General features: G+C 40.0%; 1 protein-coding gene across 1 annotated transcript in view; it reads left to right on the top strand.

The window, feature by feature from the left end:
- BCAS3 (BCAS3 microtubule associated cell migration factor) overlaps positions 1–24,343 on the top strand; it is a 602,596-nt gene continuing 578,253 nt past the window's right edge. Inside the window, exons 1-4 of the mRNA XM_044921944.1 lie at positions 1–45; positions 1,490–1,577; positions 4,130–4,184; positions 10,348–10,423. Coding sequence (XP_044777879.1) covers positions 1,507–1,577; positions 4,130–4,184; positions 10,348–10,423 — 202 coding nt within the window. The 5' untranslated portion in view covers positions 1–45; positions 1,490–1,506. The remainder of the gene's footprint in view (positions 46–1,489; positions 1,578–4,129; positions 4,185–10,347; positions 10,424–24,343) is intronic.

A 24,343-nucleotide genomic window follows, 5' to 3' on the forward strand; every position in this document is an offset into this window, starting at 1 on the left:
GTGAGCCTTGAGCTGGGAGAACAGCGTTTACCGGCGGGGCGGCGGGTGAGAGGGCTGGTGGGGCTGTGGCTTTGGGGAGGCTTGGAGAGGACGAGGGGCAGGCAGCGTGAGGGGAGAGGGCTTGGCTGGCAGGGGTTCGACGAGGGAGAGCTAGCGAGATTGGAGGGGGAGGGGAGGAAGGGCAAGGGGCCAGAGGGCGGCCGGGGGCAGCGGTGGCTCCGCGTTGGAGGTTAAGTGGGTAGAGCTGTGCTAGCGTCTTTTAGGAGAGTGGGGCCTGAGGGGCTGGCGAGGGTCGTCCTCAGGAGACAGGGCCCTTAAAGGACATTTCTTGGGAGGCTGTGTTTCGGGAAATAAAGGGTGGAATGGAAATGAGAGGGCTGAGGGGCTGGTGGTGATGATACCTATTGAGGAAGGGGTGCCTGGGCTAGGTGGGGCAAGGGGTGTTTTTGTAGTAGCAGATGAGACTCATCAGTTTGGGAATTTTCAAATAAGGTGATAGAATCCTCCCTACTTGGAAGTGATGGTTTTAGGGGCTTTCAAGATTGCTTCCAGGCTGTGGACTTTCCTGAGCCCTGAAAGAGATCGTTAATATTGCTGTCAATCCTCTTTTAACCTTAACCAAGTACACTCCATGCTCTTAAAACCTTCCAGGTGATTCAGATGCTCATTGGACATTCAAGGATCAGGATTCAGTGATGTGATAGGAAAGGATAAGGGGCTTCTAATGTCATATAAATTTTTATTACTTATTTAGGCTCTCGTGTTTAGGTTACAATAGCAGGGGGTTGACAAATATGGTTTAAAAACTCTTGTTAGATTATGACCATGCAGTCCTTTTTTTTTTTTTTTTTGATAGCCATAATCAGCATATAACATTGTATTAGTTCTAGGTGTACAACATAATGTTTTTTTTACAACATAATGTTTTGATATTTGTACATATTGTGAAATGATCACCACAATAAGTCTAGTTAACATTTATCTATATATAGTTACAGTATGCAGTCTTGCTCATAGTTTCCCAACAGTCTTAGTTGGAAGGCATTAATTATTTCACTGTCCATTAGGTCTCAAAATATTGTGCCATGTGTATTTTCACTATTTCAGGATTTTAGTACAATTCTTTAATTTTGGCTCACAGAGATAGCACATTTGTTTTTATTAGGAAATCTTGTGTTAGACTCTCCATCCCTTACCTTTCTAGCTTATGTTAACAGAGGTCAGAGGGTCCAGAAAGAAAGAGTCTTAACTAGTTCTGTGGTTCTGAGGCTTAGTCCAAATAAAAAAAATTCATGATAATTAGAAAACTTCTTTATCTACTTCCTCCCCCAGTCTACCCTCTTTCTCTTGTAATGGGGATTGCTGGGAAGGTTTCCTACATTTTAGGCATTTTCCATAAGGGATCTCTAGTGAGGAACCATAAACCCTTACCCCTACCCACAACAATAATAATCCATTTTTTTCTCCTATCTCTTTGTGCTGGAAACAGGTTTAGCAAATGAAGCTATGGCTACAGATTCTCCCAGAAGACCCAGTCGTTGTACTGGTGGAGTTGTGGTTCGCCCCCAGGCTGTCACGTAAGCAAATTTCAGATAAGCCTAAAAGCTAAAGAGAATTTGTTCAGAATAGTAGCTAGCGTTCAGGGTTCCTTTCTGAACATTGACTACTTTTGTAAAATCTATTTAATTTTGGCTTCACAGGATGATAAATATTGCCAAGACCAAATAAAAGGAATAACTGGAGGATCAAGTTAATGTATTCACATTTATAGGGTACATCAAAAGCCTGTGCTAAATCCTAAGAACTAATGTTTTTTCAAACTCCAGGTTCAAAAATGGATGGCTCATTAGATCAATTCAGTGGATCAAGACCAATATTTAAAAAATGAAATAGCATATTATAGAAAATATAGTTGGGAATATTCTTTTGTGACACACACTATTCATATGTATGTATATGTTGACCAGAACCTGATGTAAAATGTATCTCTTATTTAGGTTTCAGTCAGAAGGTTTCAAAGTCAGTGTCATAAAGAGTACGTTCTGTATTTTAAGCATTCTTTGCCAAAGCCTATTTATACTTTCTAGGAGCATATGATCTAATGTGGTTTTAAGATATGTATACTTGAGATCACTGTAATCAATAAAAAAAGGTGCCAGCAAACCGTGAGAATTGGGAGGGAGTATTTTAGTGGGAGTATTTAGTGGGAATATTTTAGTATTTTAGATCGTAAAGGGTTTATTAAGAAGCTAACTTAATGTACTTTAAAGGCTGAGTAGAGTTTGGGCAATTAGAATCAAAGGTACATTTTAGACAAAGGGAATAGAGTGGGCAGATGTGGGTAAGGCAAGCTATTTTCATAAATGAAATATAGGGAAGTTGACCTATATAAAGTAGGTTAGCGTGGACAGTGAAGATCCTTCATTATCTGGATAAGGAGGTGAAACTTGTTTTCTACCCTTTAAAATGTTCATAAGGGAATTGTAGCATTTTAGATTATTCCCTTGGGCAGTTTAGCATGTTACATAAAGATTGCCCTCTCAGACTAAGAAAAGTATATGTATAATATAGTATTTTGCTATAATATTTCCTTTTTTTTCCTCCTGGGTTTCCCTGGGCCATATTTGTTTGCTAACAACTATGGACCATGGCAACAAGTTAAGCTTGTTATTAGCTATGAGTTAGGTACTCTTTCAGTCTTCATTTTACAGGTGAGAAAACCAAAGCAGGGAGAAATTAATTAAATTGTCCTTGGGAATAGCCAAGAAGGGGAACCTGGATCAGACCCAGGCAGTTTGTCCCCAGAGTCCGTGCACGTCGGCAGGATTCTATGTTGCCTCACTATAGAATATGTGGTATCCAACTTATATTGCTTTTTGTTATTCAATACATAATTTTAGTGTTTTAAAAAAATCTTTTATTTGTATTCTTTTAACAAATAATGCTTGAGCATCTACTGCATGCCTGAAGTACTGGTTTAGAGATTCTGGAGATAGAAGGTAAACATGAGAGTTGGAGTCCTTTCTGTAGTAGAGTTTACATTCTAGTGGGGGAAACAGTAAATGAGTAAAGTGATTACAGGCTCTGATCAGCACCCGGTGTGCTCTGATAGAGAATGACAGTAGGGAGTCTGACTTCAGGCTGTCAGGAAAGGCCTCTCTGAGGAGGTGACACTTAAGCTGGAGAAATGAAAGGGATGGAAGAGTATGGGAAGGAATCCAGGCAGAAAGAAAGCTGGCATAAAGGTCTTGACTCAGAGAGCTTGGTGTATTCCAGGAATGGAAGTTGCAGGTGACGGAAGCAGAGTGAAGAGAGTGGCAGAAAAATGAGAGGGCAGAGGCAGGCCTAATCAAATTGTTGTGTGTGTGTTTTTTGTTTTTTTAGGCCTAATCAGTTTTTGTAGCTATCTAAGGCATATTGCTTTTTTATAGGATTTAGGATAACTCATATATGAGTTTCTTCAAATGTAATTTTTCACATGAAATGAAATTAATTTGATTTGGTATTTTGAAGAATTTTTTTCCACTTGCTGAAATGCATATACTTCCCATTTAAAATCTCTTAGTGACCTTACCAGTATCATTTTTCTTCACTTTTATGCATTTTAGTATTTTCCCATGTCTTGTCTATGGCAAAAATTCTGTGAGGATTTCTTAGTATCTCCTAATGCCTGCGCCTGCAGCAAAATGCCAGTTGATTTTGCTATATACAGGTAAAGGACTAGGTACATAACCAGTTTAAAGAGGAGGTCACTAAGTACTGAGTCATCAGCCACAGTTTTTCTTGCTCTGCCTGGGGAATTCTTTTGCTTTGACTCAAGAGGAAAGTCCTGCCTTAGCCTTGTGTCATCACTCCTTCAAATACAAGTTAGAATATCTATGTCAAATTAAGAGAGCATGGCTTTGAAGAAGAGATGATGTTTAAAAAGATTAATATCTCATTTGCATTTCATTTAATAACATATACAAAGAAACTAGAAAGCAGGATAGCAGAATTACCGGTTGATGAGAGTTAGTCTTTTTTCTTTTTTTAATATTGTGAGTAATTTTCTTAGGGGCTGTAGAAAGCACTTTTCCATGTTTTGTTTTAAGCTGTCAGGGTAAATTTTATCCATTTCCCTCTTTTTCAGGGAGCAGTCCTACATGGAAAGTGTTGTGACTTTTCTACAGGATGTCGTGCCACAGGTAAGTGTCTGTGTAGTTTCAGAAATATAGTAGGTTTTACCATTGGCCAGGGAAGTTCTGAAATGTTCTCTTTCCTAAACTTGACACTGGTATCATCAACTTCAGAAAGACTTCTGATGTTTTAGCATCCCGAACATTGGTAGGGTAGAACTATCCACGTTAGTATTACATGTGCCTTAGTTTTATGCTGATAGTGACACAATTATGATTCCTCAAGACTTGCTCTCCTAAGAGGAATCAGGTGAGATGTTAGTTGAGATATGGGACTTGGGATTCTGTAGTTGGGTTTTATTTCCAGAATCTTTCTCTTGCCCTAGTTAAATGTTGCCTGTCCGAAGTGATCATTGCATTTCATTAACTAGACATTATATTAACTAAATACTACACCGAGCACAAATCTACATGTCTTTCATGGTGAGCAGTATTTTTATGCCAAGTAGGGTATGCTTTGTTACTCTAACTTATAACTGAGTTCTCTCTATATAAATAAAGAATGAGAGCAACCCTCCTGGGATCATATCTAGTGCACTGTTGCCCAGATTTAACATAAGTATCACTTGGCACATGTGTTAAAAATAATCATTTCCAGGCCCCGTCCCAGAGAGTTTGACTCAGTGGACTTGAGGTGGCATCCAGTAACGTGTGTGTGTAGTGAGAACCTCCAGGGAGTCTTGTGAAACAGAGGCTGTGGGAAGCTCTGTTCAGTGGAGCTACTAAAAGGAAAGGTATTTTCTCCTTGTGGTGATGTCAGTGTTTCCTGACTGCCAGGCTATCTGTAACCTTGCTGTTGAAAAAAGGAATTCATAGATCCAGTGTCCCAGCTTTATGACAACATCCTAGAAAAGTCTAAAATCCAGATTTCAGTTATATTATGTAAGTTGTATTTATCAAATAAGGGAAAGTATCAGGAAATGTTGATACTCCTTTATCATGTTCAGATAACTTTAATGGAAATGGGTCACAATGATGAGATCTCTGGGGCATGTAAGGGATAATAAATGCTTTCCTATTTTGAGGAACTTGGTTACTAAGGGAAGTCAAATTGCTGAAACAGGCAGAGTTTACAGCAGCATTTCAGTAAGTGTTATACATGATAGTACAGATTGAATATGTAATTGCTAAGAGAATGAGTAGCAAAGAGAGTGAAAGTCAAATTCTAAAGGACACTGGAAATAGCAGTTGAAATGAATGGAAAGGTTGGGTATTGGATGTTGGAGGAAACTGGCTAGCTGGGTATGGCAGGCAACAGAGTTGCTGTCCAAGAGCATCTTGGACTCTGCACAGAATGCCAGTTCTAGAGAGTAACCTGGGGCTGAAATCCAACCTGATCTCTCCAAACTGCTCTTTCTCTTAAGCCCTGAGCCCTGGCATGAGGCTGGTTCCAAGGAAGGGGCATTTAAAAATTTTTGTAATTTGCCTGCCCCTAGAGTGCCTCTTTTTTTTTTTTTTTATAGATTGTATTTATTTACTTGACAGAGAGAGAGAGATAGCGAGAGCAGGAACACAAGCAGGGGGAGTGGGAGAGGGAGAAGCAGGCTTCCCGCAGAGCAGGGAGCCTGATGTGGGGCTCGATCCCAGGACTCTGGGATCATGACCTGAGCCAAAGGCAGACGCTTAACGACTGAGCCACCCAGGCGCCCCCCTAGAGTGCCTCTTTATCACATTTTTACAAAGGCACCTTTTGTGTTAGTGGAAACCCTGTGTAGCAAGCAGTTTTTATTGGCGGCAGGAGAAAGGCTGTGGTCAGAGGCTTTGAGGGAATAGAGAATTTGCTAGAGAAACAAGAATACCAGATTGACTAATAGATTGAAAATAGGGGCTGTTAAAATTGGTAGGGTAAAAATGCTGGAAGGTAGAAGATTAATTCAGAAAAAAAGAGATTAATTTAGTTTTTTGAGCATTAAACATTAGGAAGGGGATAATCTCTGCAATTGATTATGAAGATTTGGATCAGAGTAGCAACTATGGAAGTAAGGTTGTATTCATGGAACTAAGAATTAGAATATTCATTCAAGACATTTATGTTATGCAGGTCATTATTCTGTTTACTCTGGAAAGAAAGCAAAAATTCAGGCAGCAGACATTTACTTGAGCACCCACTATGGGTCGGGCACTGTGTTAAGTTGAAGGGATACTTGGTGCCTTTCCCTAAGGCGTCCTGGTCTTGTGCTGCAGTTAGCAAACTTTCTGTAAAGGGCCAGATAAGTTTTGCAGTTCATATAATATCTGTTGCAACTCCTTGGCACAGCTTTTTATCTAAAGGAAAAGGCATGGCTGTGTTAAAATAAAACTTTATTTATAAACACAGGTGGTGGGCCATTTTGGTGACCTCTGGCCTCTTTTTTTCCACCTTTAATCCAGAATCCCCCAGTGGTACTTTGCAGTCAGCCATTTGGAAAATTATATTTTTTTGCTGATGTTATGTTCCGACTCCTATTCTGGAAATCGTCGAATTCCTGGAGCCTAGGAATTATCCTCTGGGTACCCACAAAAGGGAGAAAATGTGTTATTAGACTGGTGTCCACTTCTTCAGCTATTACAGATAGAGTGAATTCCCAGTGTGTTTAACAGATGTTATTGTTGGCTATAGATGCCTTTAGCTGTGCTCTTTGATCTGATAATTTTACTCATGAAAATCTATTAAAAAATAATTCAGCAGGGGCGCCTGGGTGGCTCAGTTGGTTAAGCGACTGCCTTCGGCTCAGGTCATGATCCTGGAGTCCTGGGATCGAGTCCTGCATTGGGCTCCCTGCTCAGTGGGGGGTCTGCTTCTCCCTCTGACCCTCCCCCCCTCATGCTCTCTCTATCTCATTCTCTCTCTCAAATAAATAAATAAAATCTTTAAAAAAAAATAATTCAGCAAAGAAGAAAGGTAAAGCTCAGAACTTTTCATTTCAGTGTATGTGTGTGAAAGTTCTGCATTTTCAGTGTAACAAATTGTAGCTAGCCCAAATGTCAGTAGCAGTCAAGCAAATTATGGTATGTGATCCCTACAGTATTATTTGCTATAATTAGAAATTACATACTTTTTGACACAATGGAGGTGATTTTCTGTGCAGTCAAAAAAATAAAGTATGTACATACAACATATAAATACAGCGTATCTACTGTGATTGTAACTGTGTCTTTTAAAGTTCAACAATAAAAAGGCAAAGTCCAGCAATAACTTTATGCTTATGAATGTGTTTATGTGTTAGAAACCTGGTAAGGAATAAAAGGAGAAATAAATAAATCCTGTCAATAATGGGGTGAAAGTTTTGATTCTAAATGAGAGGGCTAAAGTAGTTGGATCTTGGCTGTGGAAGGAGGGCAAATAATCGGTGCTGGAAGGTGGGGGAAGCCTCTGGTGTAGTAGTGCACTGAGCTCTCTTAGGATACCAAATGACAGCTGGATGGGCACTGGGTGGGTACGTGCCTCACTGAGAAGAAAATACCCACACATGCCTTCTCTGTGCAAACCTTCAGGAAGACACACAAGAAGCGGCACTCAGATGTCTCAGTTGGTTTCACAGAATTTTCTCAAGAAGGCTTAGTGGAGAACACCATGTCTTCTAAGGACAGAGGAAAACTTGAAGACATAGCAAAAGCATACAGGGCTTGTTTTGAAAGTCTTATTTTCCCCCGAAGGGGAAAGAAAAGGAGTTCAAGAATCCCAGTATAGTGAAAGACCTCATTCAACTTTGTTATGTTCGGCATATCGCTCAGAAATCAAAGGAGAGCATCCTGCAAATGTTGCAAAGGAATTGGGAGAATGTTGAATAATGCTGCAGGTGATAAACAGCCTTATAATCTGCTGTACTGAAGAAAATTTTGAAAAATGTTATTGCTTTACCAGATTAAAGGAGAACGTGATGTGGGGGAAAAAAAGTTGTCTTCAGTGCACTGTGCTATTCTAGATTGGATGCTGGAACAGAGAAAGGACATTAGTGGAAAAACTGATGAAATCCAAATAAAGTCTGAGACTTAATTAATAGTAATGCATCAATGTCAGTGTCATAGTTTTGACAAATGTACCAAGGCAAGGTCGGATTTGGTTAGTTAACATTAGGGGAAACTGGCTGAGGGGTATATGAGAACTCTGTACTATATTTAATAATCTAAAATTATTCCAAAATATAAAGTTTATTTTTTATTTTTTTTAAAGATTTTATTTATTTGAGAGAGAGAAAGAGTGGGAGTGAGAGCACGCACACAAGCAGGGGTGGGGGTGGGGGTAGGGGTGGGTGGTGAAGAGGCAGAGGGAGAGGGAGAAGCATACTTCCCGCTGAGCAGGGAGCCTGATGCAGGGCTCGATTCCAGGACCCTGAGATCATGACCTGAGCCCAAGGCAGAGGTTTAACTGACTGAGCCACCCATGTGTCCCTAAAGTTTATTTATTTTTTAAAAAGATTTTATTTATTTATTTGAGAGAGAGAGAGGGAGGGAGAGACCACCAGCAGCGGGGAGGGGCAGAGGGACAGGGAGAAGCAGATTCCTCACTGAGCAGGGAGCTGGGACCCTGAGATCATGACCTCAACCGAAGGCAGACGCTTAACCGACTGAGCCACCTAGGCGCCCCTCCTAAAGTTTATTTTTAAAAGAGTTTTCAAGGATGAAAAGAAGAGGAAGGAAGTGAGGACGAGGTGGTCGAAGATAAAGTTGATGAATTAGTTGGCTTTAGGGTAAGCTTTCCTCTTTTCCAAAGGAATTGATTACCCTATACACATCTCACTTGGTGGTTCTTTTTTTTTTTTTTAAAGACAATGAAATGGTAAGGATTTGTAAGATAATTTCTGTTGTATAGTAAATCTGTTGAAGTAATTCTGTCTTTTAGTAGTATTTTCACTGTAGATGATTTTCAATTACCATACAAGTTAATACCTTGTATGATACAGTACAGCGGCTGTAAATTGGCATGGAAATTTAAAGCGGGTTATGTATAACACAAATTATATGCAGGATGGTAGTTTTTGTATGCTTTTGGTATAGCTTATATTCATTGTTTTGTGAACTGAGTTTCATTTTATAATTGAGAATATTGCAGGTCTTTTGTTGACATTCTAAATGCTTATTAATATATACAGTCTTTAAAACTTTTAAATAGAAACATTTGCTTTATGAAAAAATGACTCCCTTTGAATACTGACGGATACCATTGACACTTTTCCTATGATTTCATGGCAGCTTATGCTTATCTTTGTGAACCTTGCAGGCCTGTAGAAACCAGCTAATAGGTTGGGTCTAGAAGCCAGACAAAAGACTGAAAAAGTCATACTGTACTTTTTTTTTTTTCACCCCCAACTCTGGCCCTTGCCTTCCACCTGGAACTGAAGGCAAGCTGGTAGTAATACTTTTGAAAATTCTAGATAGTGCGTAATTACCCGATCATAAACACCTGGGACTAAATAGATACATGTGGTAGTTTTGTTTCTTTTTTTTTTTAAGATTTTATTTATTTATTTGAGAGAGAGAGAGACAGCGAGAGAGGGAACACAAGCAGGGGGAGTGGGAGAGGGAGAAGAAGCGGGCTTCCCGCTGAGCAGGGAGCCTGATGCGGGGCTCGATCCCAGGACCCTGGGATCATGACCTGAGCCTAAGGCAGACGCTTAAAGACTGAGCCACCCAGGCGCCCCAGTTTTGTTTATTTCTTTCTTTCTTTTTTTTTTTTTTTAAAGATTTTATTTATTTATTTGAGAGAGAGAGAGAGCACAAGAGGGGGGAGCGGGAGCGGGAGAGGGAGAAGCAGACTCCCTGCTGAGCAGGAAGCCCGATGCGGGACTCGATCCTGGGATCATGAGCTGAGCCGAAGGCAGTCACTTAACCAACTGAGCCACCCAGGTGCCCCCAGTTTTGTTTATTTCTTAAGCCTTCTTATTTGTTGGCCAATATAGGCATGATTTAGTTTATTGAGTGCCTTTGCATTATAGTGATGCTTTCTAATAGACTAAGATCATTGTATTTTAGGTTTCTGCAGTTCTTTAATGGGTAAAATTCCTTTAACCAAGATTATCAGACTCGGGATAACTTTGGGAGTAAAAATATTACAGAATTGGTTCCCAAGATGTAGGATTGGTGGAATTGGAGAGGGATAGGGCTGGCTTTATTTAAGTTACTTTTTGTCTTGAACATCAGTAATATTAGACTGTAAAACATTTTTATTCAAACGTTTCTGTTTACTATGCAGGCTTACAGTGGAACACCTCTAACAGAAGAAAAGGAGAAAATAGTCTGGGTCAGATTTGAAAATGCAGATTTAAATGGTATGGTTTTAACTTCTTTGGGACATATAAATTAAATGTTTGTTTGAGGTTGACCTGATTCCAAAATGAGAACTCTTACTTTAGTCAGATTACTTTCTCTTACAGTAACTTTTTAGTTTTCAAAATAAATTCATTTTTAGTTTAAAAAGTAATATAATCACACTATAGAGACTTCATTAGAACTGATACTGTATTGTACAAGTCTGAAAGTAACTGTAACATACAGTGCCTAGCCTTAAACTCTAGGACATATAGATTTCTTAGAAAGGAAGTTATTAATTCAAATTTGATGAGATGTCTAGGATTTATAACTGCACACTTATTACTGTTGAATGTTTTAGACTTTAGAATTAATTTTTCCTGAACAGAATTTATGTCTGGATTGGCCCTTTTGTTCTCAGATACATTCCTACATTCCATTTCATTGCTCCTTCCTGCACTGTTTTGCTAGGTGGCCGTCCCTTGTCTGTTTCCCACGATACCATGTCTATTGTCTTCTGCTGAGTTTGGGAGGCACTGGTGAGAAATTGAAGGAGAGGATGGAAGAAAGGGGAGAGTACTCTTCCCTCTCCTCTCTCTGTTAGTGGCTGCATTTCCTCTGTGGTTCTGGCTTCTTCTAGGTAGCTCCACTGGTGTTCCAGCTTCTGCCGGGTGACCCAGCACCCTGCACTCCGGTGTCTCTCTAGCCTAGGGCAGTCATGGCTTCCTGCTGCTGCTAATGCAGTAGGTAGCCTCACAGTTTCTTTTTTGGTCTCTCAGCTATTCCGTCATCTGTGTAACCATTTGTCTTCATTAAATCCCCAATTATGAACACACTGAGTTGTTTTCATTCTCTAGTTGGATTTTGACTGATATCCTACTCTTGAGTCTTCATCTCCTCTAAGAGTTTAAGAATATGATGCTATATATCTTTTTGAAAGCTACTGTCCAGGAGAGAGAGGCTAAGTTGCACTTCTGCAAATGGGCTTCTTTTGAATTTTGGATTCTTTATTAGCGGTTCACTCAAATAATGGCAACTTGTTGGGCCCTGTTTGTGGGAAATAAAATATTCATTTGTCTGGGTGATTATTTATGACATATAAACTTTTCCTGCTGTGTTTCTCTTTGAAAGGTTATAGTTTTATTTTTTTTCTTTTTATGACTTCAATTTCCTTGCTTACTAGTGTATATTTCCTTTTCTTTTTTTTTTGTTTTTATTTAAATTCTAGTTGGTTGACGTATCGTGTAATATTGGGTGCAGGAGTAGAATTTAGTGATTCATCACTTACATATAACACCTTAGTGCTCATCACAAGTGCACTCCTTAATATCCATCACCCAGTTAGCCCATTTCCGCCCACCTCCCTCCATCAACCCTTAGTTTGTTCTCTGTAGGTAAGAGTCTCTTATGATTTGCCTCCCTCTTTTTTTCCCCCTTCTCCTTTGTTCATGTTTTGTTTCTTAAATTCCACATGAGTGAAATCATGATATTTGTCTTTCTCTGACTGATTTATTTAGCTTAGTATAATACACTCTAGCTCCAGCCACATTGTTGCAAATGGCAAGATTTCATTCTTTTTGATGGCTGATTAATATTCCTCTGTGTGTGTGTGTGTGTGTGTGTGTGTGTACACACCACATCTTTTTTTTTTTTTTTTACTATTTTTTTTCTTTATTAACATATAATGTATTATTTGTTTCAGAGGTACAGGTCTGTGATTCATCAGTCTTACACAATTCACGGTGCTCACCATAGCACATACCCTCCCCAATGTCCATCACCCAGCCACCCCATCCCTCCCACCCCCCTCCACTCCAGCAACCCTCAGTTTGTTTCCTGAGATTAAGAGTCTCTTATGGTTTGTCTCCCTCTCTGGTTTTGTCTTGTTTCGTTTTTCCCTCCCTCATATCAGTGAGATCATATGATACTTGTCTTTCTCTGATTGACTCATTTTGCTTAGCATAATACCCTCTAGTTCCATCCACGTTGTTGCAAATGGCAAGATTTCATTTTTTGATGGCTGCATAATATTCCAGTGTGTGTGTGTGTGTGTGTGTGTGTGTATATGTGTGTGTGTATACGTGTGTGTGTATACATACATATACCACTTCTTCTTTATCTGTTTATCTGTTGATGGACATCTAGGCTCTTTCCATAGTTTGGCTATTGTGGACAGTACTGCTATAAACACTGGGGTGCACGTACCCCTTCAGATCCCTGTATTTGTATCTTTGGGGTAAATACCCAGTAGTGCAGTTGCTGGGTTGTAGGGTAGCTCTATTTTCAACTTTCTGAGGAACCTCCATACTGTTTTCCAGACACCACATCATCTTTATCCATTCATCAGTTGATGGACATTTGAGCTCTTGCTGTAATTTGGCTATTGTTGATTATGCTGCTATAAACATCATGGTGCAAGTGCCCTTTCAAATCAGTATTTTTGTATACTTTGGCTGAATACCTAGGAGTGTAATTGCTGGGTCATAGGATAGTTCTATTTTTAACTTTTTGAGGAACCTCCATACTGTTTTCCAGAGTGGCTGCACCAGTTTGCATTCCCATCAACAGTGTTAGGAGGGTTCCTTTTTCTCTGCATCCTCACCAACACCTGTTGCTTCTTGTGTTGTTAATTTTAGCCATTCTGACAGGTGTGAGGCGGTATCTCATGGTTTTGATTTGCATTTCCTTGATGTTGAGTGTTGTTGAGCATCTTTTCATGTGTTTGTTACCATCTGGATGTCTTCTTTGGAAAAATGTCTATTCATGTCTTCTGCCCATTTCTTAACTGGATTATTTGTTTTTTTGGGGTGTTGAGTTTAGTAAGTTCTTTATAGATTTTGGATACTAGCCCTTTATCAGATATGTTATTTGCAAATATCTTCTCCCATTCAGTAGGTCGCCTTTTAGTTTTGTTGATTGTTTTCTTCGCTGTGCCAGAAACTTTTTTTTTTTAAAAATCAGAGAGAGAGAGTGAGAGAGCGCACAAGTAGGAGGAATGGCAGGCAGAGGGAGAAGCAGGCTCCCTGATGAGCAAGGAGCCTGACGCGGGACTTGATCCCAGGACCTTAGGATCATGACCTGAGCCAAAGGCAGACGCTTAATGGGCTGAGCCACACAGGCTTCCCTGTGCAGAAGCTTTTTATCTTGAAGTCCCAATAGTTCATTTTTGCTTTTGTTTCCCTTGCCTCCGGAGACATGTCTAGTAAGAAGTTGCTGCCTGTTTTTTCTTTGAGGATTTTGATGATTTCCTGTCTCAAATTTAGGCCTTTCATCCATTTTGGATTTATTTTTGTGTATGGTGTAAGAAAATGGTCCAATTTCATTCTTCTGCATGTGGTTGTCCAGTTTTCCCAACACCATTTGTTGAAGAGACTGTCTTTTTTTCCGCTGGATATTCTTTTTTGCTTTGTCAAACATTAGTTGACCATATAGCTGTGGGCCATTTCTGCGTTTTCTGTTCTGTTCCATTGGTCTGTGTCTGTTTTTGTGCCAGTACCATGTTGCCTTGATGACTACAGCTTTGTAATATACCTTGAAGTCTGGAGTTGTGATGCCTCCAGCTTTGCTTTTCTTTTTCAAGATTGCTTTGGCTATTTGGGGTCTTTTCTGGTTCCATACAAATTTTAGGATTATTTTAGCTCTCTGAAAAATGCTGGTGGTATTTTGATAGGGATTGCCTTAAATGTGTAGATTGCTTTGGGTAGTATAGACTTTTTAACAATATTTGTTCTTCCAATCCATGAGCATGAATATCTTTCCATTTCCTTGTGTCATCTTCAATTTCTTTCATAATTGTTTTATAGTTTTCAGAGTACAGATCTTTTACCTCTTCGGTTAGGGTTATTCCTAGGTATCTAATGGTTTTTGGTGCAATTGTAAATAGGATTGATTCCATGATTTCTCTTCCTGCTGCTTCGTTGTTGGTGTATAGAAATGCAGCAGGGGCACCTTGGTGGCTCAGTTGGTTAAGCGTCTGCCTTTGGCTCAGGTCATGATCCCAGGGTCCTGGGATCGAGTCCCGTGTTGGGCTTCCTGCTCAGCAGGGAGTCTGCTTCTCCCTTTCTCTCTCCCTCTGCCCTTCCACACTGCTCATTCCCTCTCCCTCTCAAATAAATAAATAGATTCTTAAAAAAAAAAATGCAATAGATTTCTTTTTTTTTTTAAAGATTTTTTATTTATTTATTTGAGAGAGAGAGAGAATGAGAGAGAGCACATGAGAGGGGGGAGGGTCAGAGGGAGAAGCAGACCCCCTGCCGAGCAGGGAGCCCGATGCGGGACTCGATCCCGGGACTCCAGGATCATGACCTGAGCCGAAGGCAGTCGCTTAACCAACTGAGCCACCCAGGCGCCCCAATGCAATAGATTTCTATATGGTGATTTTGTACCCTGCGACTTTGCTGAATTTGTGTATCAGTACTAGCAATTTTTTGGTGGAGTCTTTTGGGTTTTCTATGTAGGGTATCATGTCATCTGTGAATAGTGAAAGTTTGACTTTTTCCTTTCCGATTTGGATGTCTTTCTTTTTGTTGTCTGACTGCTGCACCTAGGACTTCCAGTATTATGATAAATAACAGTGGTGAGAGTGGACATCCCTGTCTTGTTCCTGCCTATAGAGGAAAAGCTCTCAGTTTTTCCCCATTGAGGATGATATTAGCTCTGGGTCTTTTGTATATGACCTTTGTGATGTTGAGATATGTTCTATCTATCCCTACTTTGTTGAGAATGGATTTTATCAAGAATGGATGCTGCATTTTGTCAGATGCCTTTTCTGCATCTGTTGAAAGGATCATATGGTTCTTATCCTTTCTTTTATTAATGTGGTCTGTCACGTTGGTTTATTTGCAAATATTGAGCCACCTTTGCAGCCCAGGAATAAATCCCACTTGATTGTGGTTAATAATTCTTTTAATGTACTGTTGGATCCTATTGGCTAGTATCTTGGTGAGAATTTTGGCATCCATGTCAATCAGGGATATTGGTCTGTAATTTCCTTTTTGGTGGGGTCTTTGTCTGGTTTTGGAATCAAGGTAATGCTGGCCTTATAGAAGGAGTTTGGAAGTTTTCCTTCCATTTCTATTTTTTTGGAACAGTTTGAAAAGAATAGGTATTAACACTTTAAATGTTTGCTGGAATTCCCCTGGGAAGCCATCTGGCCCTGGACTTTTGTTTGTTGGGAGATTTTTGATTACTATTTCAATTTCTATTCTGGTATTCAAATTTTCTATTTCTTCCTGTTTCAGTTTTAGTAGTTTATATGGTTCTAGGAATTTATGAATTTCTTCCAGATTGCCTAATTTGTGGGCATATAATTTTTCATAATATTCTCTTTTAATTGTATTTCTGTGGTGTTGCTTGTGATCTCTCCTTTTTCATTCATGATTTTATTTATTTGGGTCCTTTCTCTTTTCTTTTTGATAAGTCTGGCTAGGGGCTTATCAGTTTTATTAATTCTTTGGAAGAACCAGCTCCTAGTTTCATTAATCTGTTGTACTGTTTTTTGTTTGTTTGTTTGTTTTTTTGTTTGTTTCTATATCATTTATTTCTGTTCTAATCTGTATTGTTTCCCTTCTTTTGATGGCTTTAGGCTTTATTTGCTGTTCCTTTTCTAGCTCTTTAGGTGTAAGGTTAGGTTGTGTATTTGAGACTTTTCTTGCTTTTTGAGTTAGGCCTGTATTGCTATGTACTTCCCTCTTACGACTGCTTTTGCTGCATCCCAAAGGTTTGGGATGTTTGGACTCTCATGTTTTCATTTTCATTTGCTCCCAGGTTTTTGTTTTTTTTAATTATTTCTTCTCTAATTTTCTGGTTAACCTGTTCATTCTTTAGTAGGATGTTCTTTAATCCCCACGTATTTGTGGTCTTTCTGCATTTTTACTTGTGGTTGACTTCAAGTTTCATAGTGTTGTGGTATGAAAATATGCACGGTATGATCTCAGTCTTTTTGTACTTGCTGAGGCCTGATTTGTGACCCATTATGTGTTCTACTCTGGAGAATGTTTCATATGCGCTTGAAAAGAATGTGTATTCTGTTGTTTTAGGATGAAATGTTCTGAATATATTTGTTAAGTCCATCTGGTCCAGTGTGTCATTCAAAGCCATTGTTGCCTTGTTGATTTTCTGCTTAGATGATCTGTCCGTTGTAATTTGGGTGTTAAATTCCCTACTATTATTGTATTATTATCAAGGAGCTTCTTTATGTTTGTTATTAATTGATTTATGTATTTGGATGTTCCCAAGTTGGGGGGCATAAATATTTAAAATTGTTAGGTTCTTGTTGGATAGACCCCTTTATTATGGTATAGTGCCCTTCTTCATCTCTCTTTACAGTCTTTGGTTTAAAATCTAGTTTGTTTGATATAAATACGGCTAATCTGGCTTTCTTTTGATGTCCATTAGCATGATAAATGCTCACTTTGTTTTTTAAGTCGGCTCCTCACCCAACATGGGGCTCAAAATCACAACCCCCAGATCAGGAGTTGCATGTTTCACCAAGTAAGCCAGCCAGGCTTTCAATCTGCAGGTGTCTTTAGGTCTAAAATGAGTCTCTTGGGTCTAAATGAGACCCATATAGATGGGTCTTATTTTTTTATCCATTCTGATGGCCTGTGTCTTTTGATTGGAGCGTTTAGTCCATTTACATTCAGAGTGATTATTGGTAGATATGAATTTTGGTGCCATTGTATTACCTGTAAAGTCAGTGTTTCTGGAGATTTTCTTTCTTCCTTTCTAGTCTTGGTTGCTTTGGTCTTTCTTTCCCACTCAAAGAGTCTCCTTTAATATTTCTTGTAGGGCTGGTTTAGTAGTTATGAACTTCTTTAGTTTTTGTTTGTCTGGGAAACTCTTTATCTCTCCTTCTATTCTGAATGACAGCCTTGCCGGATCAAGTATTCTTGGCTGCGTATTTTTCCCATTCAGCACGTTGAATATATCATGCCACTCTCTTCTGGCCTGCCAAGTTTCTGTGGAGAGATCTGCTAACCTTGTCTTCCTTTGTAGGTTGGGGATTTCTTTGCCCTCGCTGCTTTCAGGATTCTTTCCTTATCTCTTTATTTTGAAAATTTTACTGTGATATGTCTTGGTGTTAGCCTGGTTTTGTTGATTTTGATGGGAGTTCTCTCTGCCTCCTAGATTTGGATGTCTGTTTCCTTCTCCAGATGAAGGAAGTTTTCGGCTATAATTTGGACAAATAAACCTTCTGGCCCCTTTTCCCTCTTTTCTTCTTCTGGGACTTCTATGATATGAATCTTACTATGCTTTAGGGAGTTGCTGAGTTCTCTAAGTCTGCATTTGTGGTCCAATATTTTTCTTTCCCTCTTCTTTTCAGCTTGTTTTCCATAATTATATCATCTGTATCACTTGTTAGTTCCTTTGCTTCTTCCATCCTTGTGGTCATTGCATCCAGTCAGTTTTGTATCTTGGTTATAGCATTTTTTATTTTGGCCTGTCTAGTTTTTAGGTCTTTTATCTCTGTGGTAAAGGACTCCCTGGTGTCTTCTGTGCTTTTCTCAAGCCCAGCTAGTATCCTTACGATTGCTGTTTTAAATTCTGGTTCAGGCATATTACTTGTATCTGTTTTGATTAAATCCTGGCTGTGATCTCTTCTTGTTCTTTCTTTTGGAATGAATTCCTCTGTCTTGGCATTTTGTCTAGGTCTCTTTCTTCTTTGTGTTAGGAAAGCCTATTATGTTTCCTGCTCCTGAGAGTAATGGCTATATTAAGAGGTCTGATAGTCTCGAGAGCCTGGAGCTTTAGGAAGTGTTTCTGGTGTACTCTGCTATTGTGTTTGGCTGCTCTTTCCCATGTGTCAGTCCTCTGTAGAATTTCTCCTTGACTGCAGTTGGGAATGTTTGGACCTTGTCCACTGTATGGTGAGTTTTAACTAAGTGTGTTTTGATCTGCTTGTTAAACGAGGCTGGATCCTATTTCCCCTGGAGCTGAAGCTTTGCAGTACTGTATGGTCAGTAGGCTTGGTGTGTTTGGGGGTTTGTGCTGGTCTTCTGGGGAAGGGGCCTGCTGCTTCTTTGACTCTCAGGCACACTTGTCTTAGTAAAGAAGTACCTGCACAGTGCAGGGTTCGGGGCTTCGTGTAAGTGGCTCACGCCTCCCCTGTGGGCACTGTGCTGCTCACTGAAGTCCATCCCTGCTGATGGACAGGGGTAAAAATGGCATTAGCTGACTCTCTTGTCCTTGGAGAGGGGAGTTCTTGCCTTCTGCTATTCAGGAAGCCCTCATAGAAGTGTGAACAGTCTCCCCTCTTTTGTCCCCAGCTTCCGTCAGATCCCTGTCTTCATCCTATCTATGTCCAAGCCATCTGCTCACCCGGGGCACAGTGCTCCTGTGTTTTATCTCAGGCCCACTGGCTGGGTTTCAAACTCCAAATTTTAGGGACCTGGTGCAGCACAGACCCACGCTGATCCTCTGGGTGAGGGTCTCACCGTGCTGTGGCTAGTGCTGGTTTGTCCCAGAAGGTCAGTTGCACGAACGTGCAGAGGCTTGGAGTTTATGGTAGAGTGTAGCCGAAAGTTGGCATCCAAGTTAGCTGCCCTCAGCAGCTGCTTCTGCTCCTTCTATGCTAATGAATGGGGCAGCTCAGGGACGCCCACTGGCTCTTTTGTCCTCACAAGGCAGTGCCACCTCTCCCAGATAACACTCGAACAAGGGGAACTGTTTCTCCCAATGTGACCCAGGGAATCCTTAGACCATGCTGTCTGCTCCGGGGCCCCTGCCTTCCTTCTCCACAGGAGCACCTCTGTGCCCTCCAGGCTTCACCTGGTGATGGTGCAGACTTCTCAAATTTAAGACTTTGAGCTCCACTGCTTTTAAAAACTCGAAATAATCAGCCCCTCTTATTTCCCCGTCAGTGGTTTTGGGGAAGTGTTTTTCTTGTGCAATGCCCTGAGCTCTGTTCTCTTTTTCTCTCTCTCTTACTCTTCTGTGTCTCTGTCTCCCTCTCTCGTGCCTCTCTCCCTGATCAGGGCTCTCTCCTCTCTGTAGCACCGGTGATTCTTTTCTCCCCCAAATCACATCTCTACACCTCCTACCTTTCGCGATGTGGCCTTTTTTCTCCCTCTAGTTGTACAGTTTGTTCTCTCAGTCCTCAGATCGATTTCCTGGGTGTTCAAAATGATTTGATATTTATCTGGCTGTGTTCAAGGGATGAGGCAAGCATTGGATCCTCCTACTCTCCTTTTCCCTCTTTATTAATAACTAGGTAACTATTCATCTTTTGTTTTCTATCATCTTTTCCTCTTGAATTCAGACTCTTCTTTCTCTTCTGGAAGTATATTTTTGTTTTGTGTGTGTCAGAAAGTATTAGAGAACTTTCTTTTTTTTTTTTTTTTAAGATTTTATTTTTAAGTAATCTCTACAACCAATGTGGGGCTCGAACCCACAACCTTGAGATCAAGAGTTGTATGCTCCACTGACTGAGCCAGGCTGGTGCCCCATTAGAGAACTTTCTTGCTTTAATAACAAAGTAAATGGGGTCATGGTCTTGGAAATACTAGTGCAGATAGTAACAAAAGCTTGCAAAAATGTTAAAAATAATTTTTAAGGGAATAGGTTCATGTCAGCAGCAAAAACGAAAATGATTTTAGTATTACAAAACTAACATTTAGAAAATTTCTTCAAAATAATCTTTACTTAGGCATGATTTTCTGTTTTTTTTTTTTAATAGCAAGTAAGAATTGATGGCATAATATTCCATAAAGCCTTTGCTTTATTGAAGTAAAATGCATCTGGAAATGTAGATGGATCCTGCTTGAAAATTATTTTAGTCTCTGTGTGCTGTTGAACTTATAGTGGTTGTTTTAAATGTAGTATCCCATATTCCAGTTGGTTTATTAAACTTTTAAATGTATACATTTTCCTCTTAAATACTTTAGCACACTCACATGTACTTTGGTCTCTCCTTTCTATACATATTGATATTGTATGAGATTTTGGCCCAGGTTTTTAATCGATGTACTTTTTATTGTCTCTGACCCTAGGACTGTGTGTGTACACTTCTTAAGTTTTAAGGCAATAGTAAAGGTTACCAAGATACTTGATCCCCCTTACTTCCTCAGTCTCTTACAGCATTTCTTGAAATTGTCTATTTGTGTTCTTTCTTTCTTTCCTTCTTTCTTTCTTTCATTTATTTGAGAGAGAGAGAGATTGAGCATGAGTGGGGGTGGGGAGAGGGGGAGGGAGAGAGAGAATCTTTTTTTTTTTTTTTTTTTTAAAGATTTTAGATTTATTTATTTGACAGAAAGAGAGACAGCGAGAGAGGGAACACAAGCAGGGGGAGTGGGGGAAGGAGAAGCAGACTCCCTGCTGAGCAGGGAGCCCCATGTGGGACTCGATCCCAGGACACTGGGATCATGACCTGAGCCCAAGGCAGACGCTTAATCGACTGAGCCACCAAGGCATCCTGGAGAAAGAGAATCTTAAGTAGACTCTGCGCTGAGCTCAGAGCCTGATGTAGGGCTTGATCTCATGACCCCGAGATCATCATCTGAGCTGAAACCAAGGGTCGGACGCTTAACTGACTGCTCCACCCAGATGCCCCATTTGTCTTCTTTCTTCAAAAATATTTTTTTTAGGTCTTTATGCAGCAACCTGAGATGTTTACAATTGAAAGAAAATTTCGCTGTGGAAAAGAAAAAAAGTAGGGTTGATTGGTTGCAATTCAAGCATCTCACTGAAGAAGGCTAACAAGGGCTAACTTTTCCCTCGCTTTGGAGTTTCTTGATCAGACAATCTGCCCTTCCCTGGTGCCTGGTGTATCTGGGGTGCAATTCCTTGTTCATTGCCTTTTGTCTTTCATGATACCCTAGGGGAGATAGTGGAAGGGAATCTTCTGGTCGCAGCCATGTTAGTTTAGCACCTTGCAGAATTCTTTGTAGAGCAGTTATGGGTACCTGGAGATGGTATCAGGTATTTAGGTTTCTCTTTGCCAGACCTGGAGTTTTTCTGGCAAAACAATTTAGAAGTTTATTAGCTGTCTATAGATTTAAGTTATTTTATATTTTTATTATTTTATTTTATTTTTTTAAAGATTTTATTTATTTATTTGAGAGAGAGAGAATGAGAGACAGAGAGCATGAGAGGGAGGAGGGTCAGAGGGAGAAGCAGACTCCCCGCTGAGCAGGGAGCCCGATGCGGGACTCGATCCCGGGACTCCAGGATCATGACCTGAGCCGAAGGCAGTCACTTAACCAACTGAGCCACCCAGGCGCCCATTAAGTTATTTTATATTTTTAATGAAACTCTGTTAGCTATTAATTAATTTAAAAGTTGCAGTGTTTGGATTGAAAACTCTGTTCTGGTGATTGCTTTCTAGTCTTTCCAACAGGCCAGGGAGCTCTGCTTTTTTTGCTTGGAATGATAGAGTGATACCAGTTGGCCCCTTGCCTCCAGGCTGCATCCCATTTGATTATGGCTTATCGTGGTTGGGGGTTGACTAGGCAACGACTAACAGGAGATAATTCTAAGGGACTTGGCTTATTGGAATTCTCCAATCCTGGGTTCTCTTAGGTATCTCCATTCCTAATTATTGTACTGACTTTGGCTTGGCATTAGGTGGAGACTACTGCTTTTGGAACTCATTCGTGAGGGGGATGAAGTCCTCTTGTGTCATTTTCAATGTTCTTTTTCTGCTTCCATGCAGTCTGACTTATACCTAAACTTGTTTCTCTTGAGGCTCCATACTGAAAAAGGTGTAAGTAGCCAAAAGAGTTTAATACTCTGATGTTTCTATCAGATTCCTTAAAGGTGAGTGTATAATTTGAGTCCCAGAACACATCTTGTTAACCAGCTGGTTTGCTCCAGCATAAAAAGAACTCTTTTTTTTTAACCTACTCACATCATATAGCTGGAAAGGGTGGCTCAGCTGGTTATGTGCCTGTCCCTGTGCTTGATGGGGAGTAAGATCAGTTACCAGGAAGGGGGGCGACATAGAGTAAGAAGTGTGTAGGGCATACAGAGATAATGGCTGCTGCAAGCCTCTCTTGGTCTAGCGTGCTTGGGTCCACGTGTCAGCTACACCCTAGACATTTCACTTAGGTGTCTCACAAGTGCTTCAAACTCTTAGTCCTTCCCCCATCTAACTATGTTCCCTCAAGAGCTGTGCTTCAACCCTACTTGGCTTTCAGGTCATTAATGGCACAGAACTTTTCATGCCTCAGGACCTTTGTACAGGGAGCCTTCTGGTTGAAATGTTCTTTCCTGCCTTAATCCTCATTCACCTATTAGCATCTACTAAAAATGACTTCCCAGGTTTTAGACTGAGTATTAGCAGTACATTGCTGCTATTAATACACACATGGAATACAGAAGCAGCTGGTTTGGGAGAAAGATCTAATTTCACTTCATACCTTGATTTTTTTAGGTGAGCAGAAAACCCAGTGGGCCTCCGCCCCCAATTGCAAACATTTTTCTAAGGAGGGAGAGTATACGGAGGAGTGGACAAGGTTTTGGAGGATGGGTGAATAAAAGGAGAATGTTGTAGTTGACTAAAACCACAAAGGAATGCTACATGTCTCTATAGGAAAGACTGTAAAGTCCATATTTAGGGGGGAAATAAGAAAAAAGAAACCAGTAAGGAAGATAAAGAACAGTTCTGGATTGAAAAACTAGTGATGGTATAAGAGAGGATATAAAGAAAAGTCAAAGAATAGTGATTACTTAAAGCTATAACAGTTTTGAAGAATAACCTACAATTTTTACAAAATTAGGAGTTTCATTCCAGAGTGATGAAGTCTGCTGTAGCACCATCTAGAGAATGAAAAATAGTACAAGTGACTAAGCAGAATCTAAAGTAAGAGAAAAGAGATTTCGTTCATATAATGACCGCAGGGTTTTATATGTGGCATTTGAGCCCTTCTAAAAGTAACAACCTGTGATCAAGATGGTAGCTGTAGTAGAAAGATGACTAGATTGAGTGTCAAGAATCCTGAGATTTCTCTTCAGCTTTGAGTACATTATACCTAACTTGTTCTTGTCAATGATAAAATGAAATTGGCTCCTGCTCTGCACATAAAACAGGATTGTTGTATGTCAGATTAGCTGATCTATATACCAAAGCACATTGAAAACTACAAAAGACCACGTAAATGCTAGGTAGAAAGAGAATTATGCCCTTGGAAAATAAGTTTATAATTCTGAATTTTCCTGGATATAGAATCATGTGTTATTTATTAACTTTATGCCAGTGAATTCCTGTCAAAAGAAAAGTATTAGAAAAGTAAAGTATTAGAAAATTCTTGATTACAGGCTATGTTGAACATTTTGATCTTTATATTTGAGCAACAGGAAGTCACTAATAATAGAGGATGGAGGTGAGGAGATATGCCATTATTTATATTTTTTAAAACACTCTTTTGTATGGAGTTTGGGGGTAATGGTGGATGCAGGAAGCCATTTTATGCCTTTAGAGTCGATGTTATTATGGACAGCATAGTGGTGGTGTAAGAAGAGAGCTGTTTAGAAAGACACAGGTGATAGGTTACTGATAGATTTATTGTTAGAGGAAAGGAAGAAGGTGATTCCCAACTTTGCCAACTGGTTAGATAATTATGCTCTTCACCAAAATAGAGAACCTTGGAGGAAGATCAGGTTTGTGGAGGAAGATCAGGTTTGTGGAGGAAATCATGATCTTTGAGTGGAATTTTTAAGATTTTTTTTTTTTTTTTTTGAGAGAGAAAGAATGAGAGACAGAGCATGGGAGGGAGGAGGGTCAGAGGGAGAAGCGGACTCCCTGCCGAGCAGGGAGCCTGACGTGGGACTCGATCCCAGGACTCCAGGATCATGACCTGAGCCGAAGGCAGTCGCTTAACCAACTGAGCCACCCAGGCGCTCCCTTTGAGTGGAATTTGATCTTCTACTGAGACCTCCAAAAACCTATGTTGAGGAAGTCACTAGCAGATACTAAGAGAAGCAGTGGATGGAATGAGACCCAT

The sequence above is a fragment of the Neomonachus schauinslandi genome, chromosome 15, assembly GCF_002201575.2.
Source record: "Neomonachus schauinslandi chromosome 15, ASM220157v2, whole genome shotgun sequence".
Taxonomy (NCBI): Eukaryota; Metazoa; Chordata; class Mammalia; order Carnivora; family Phocidae; genus Neomonachus; species Neomonachus schauinslandi.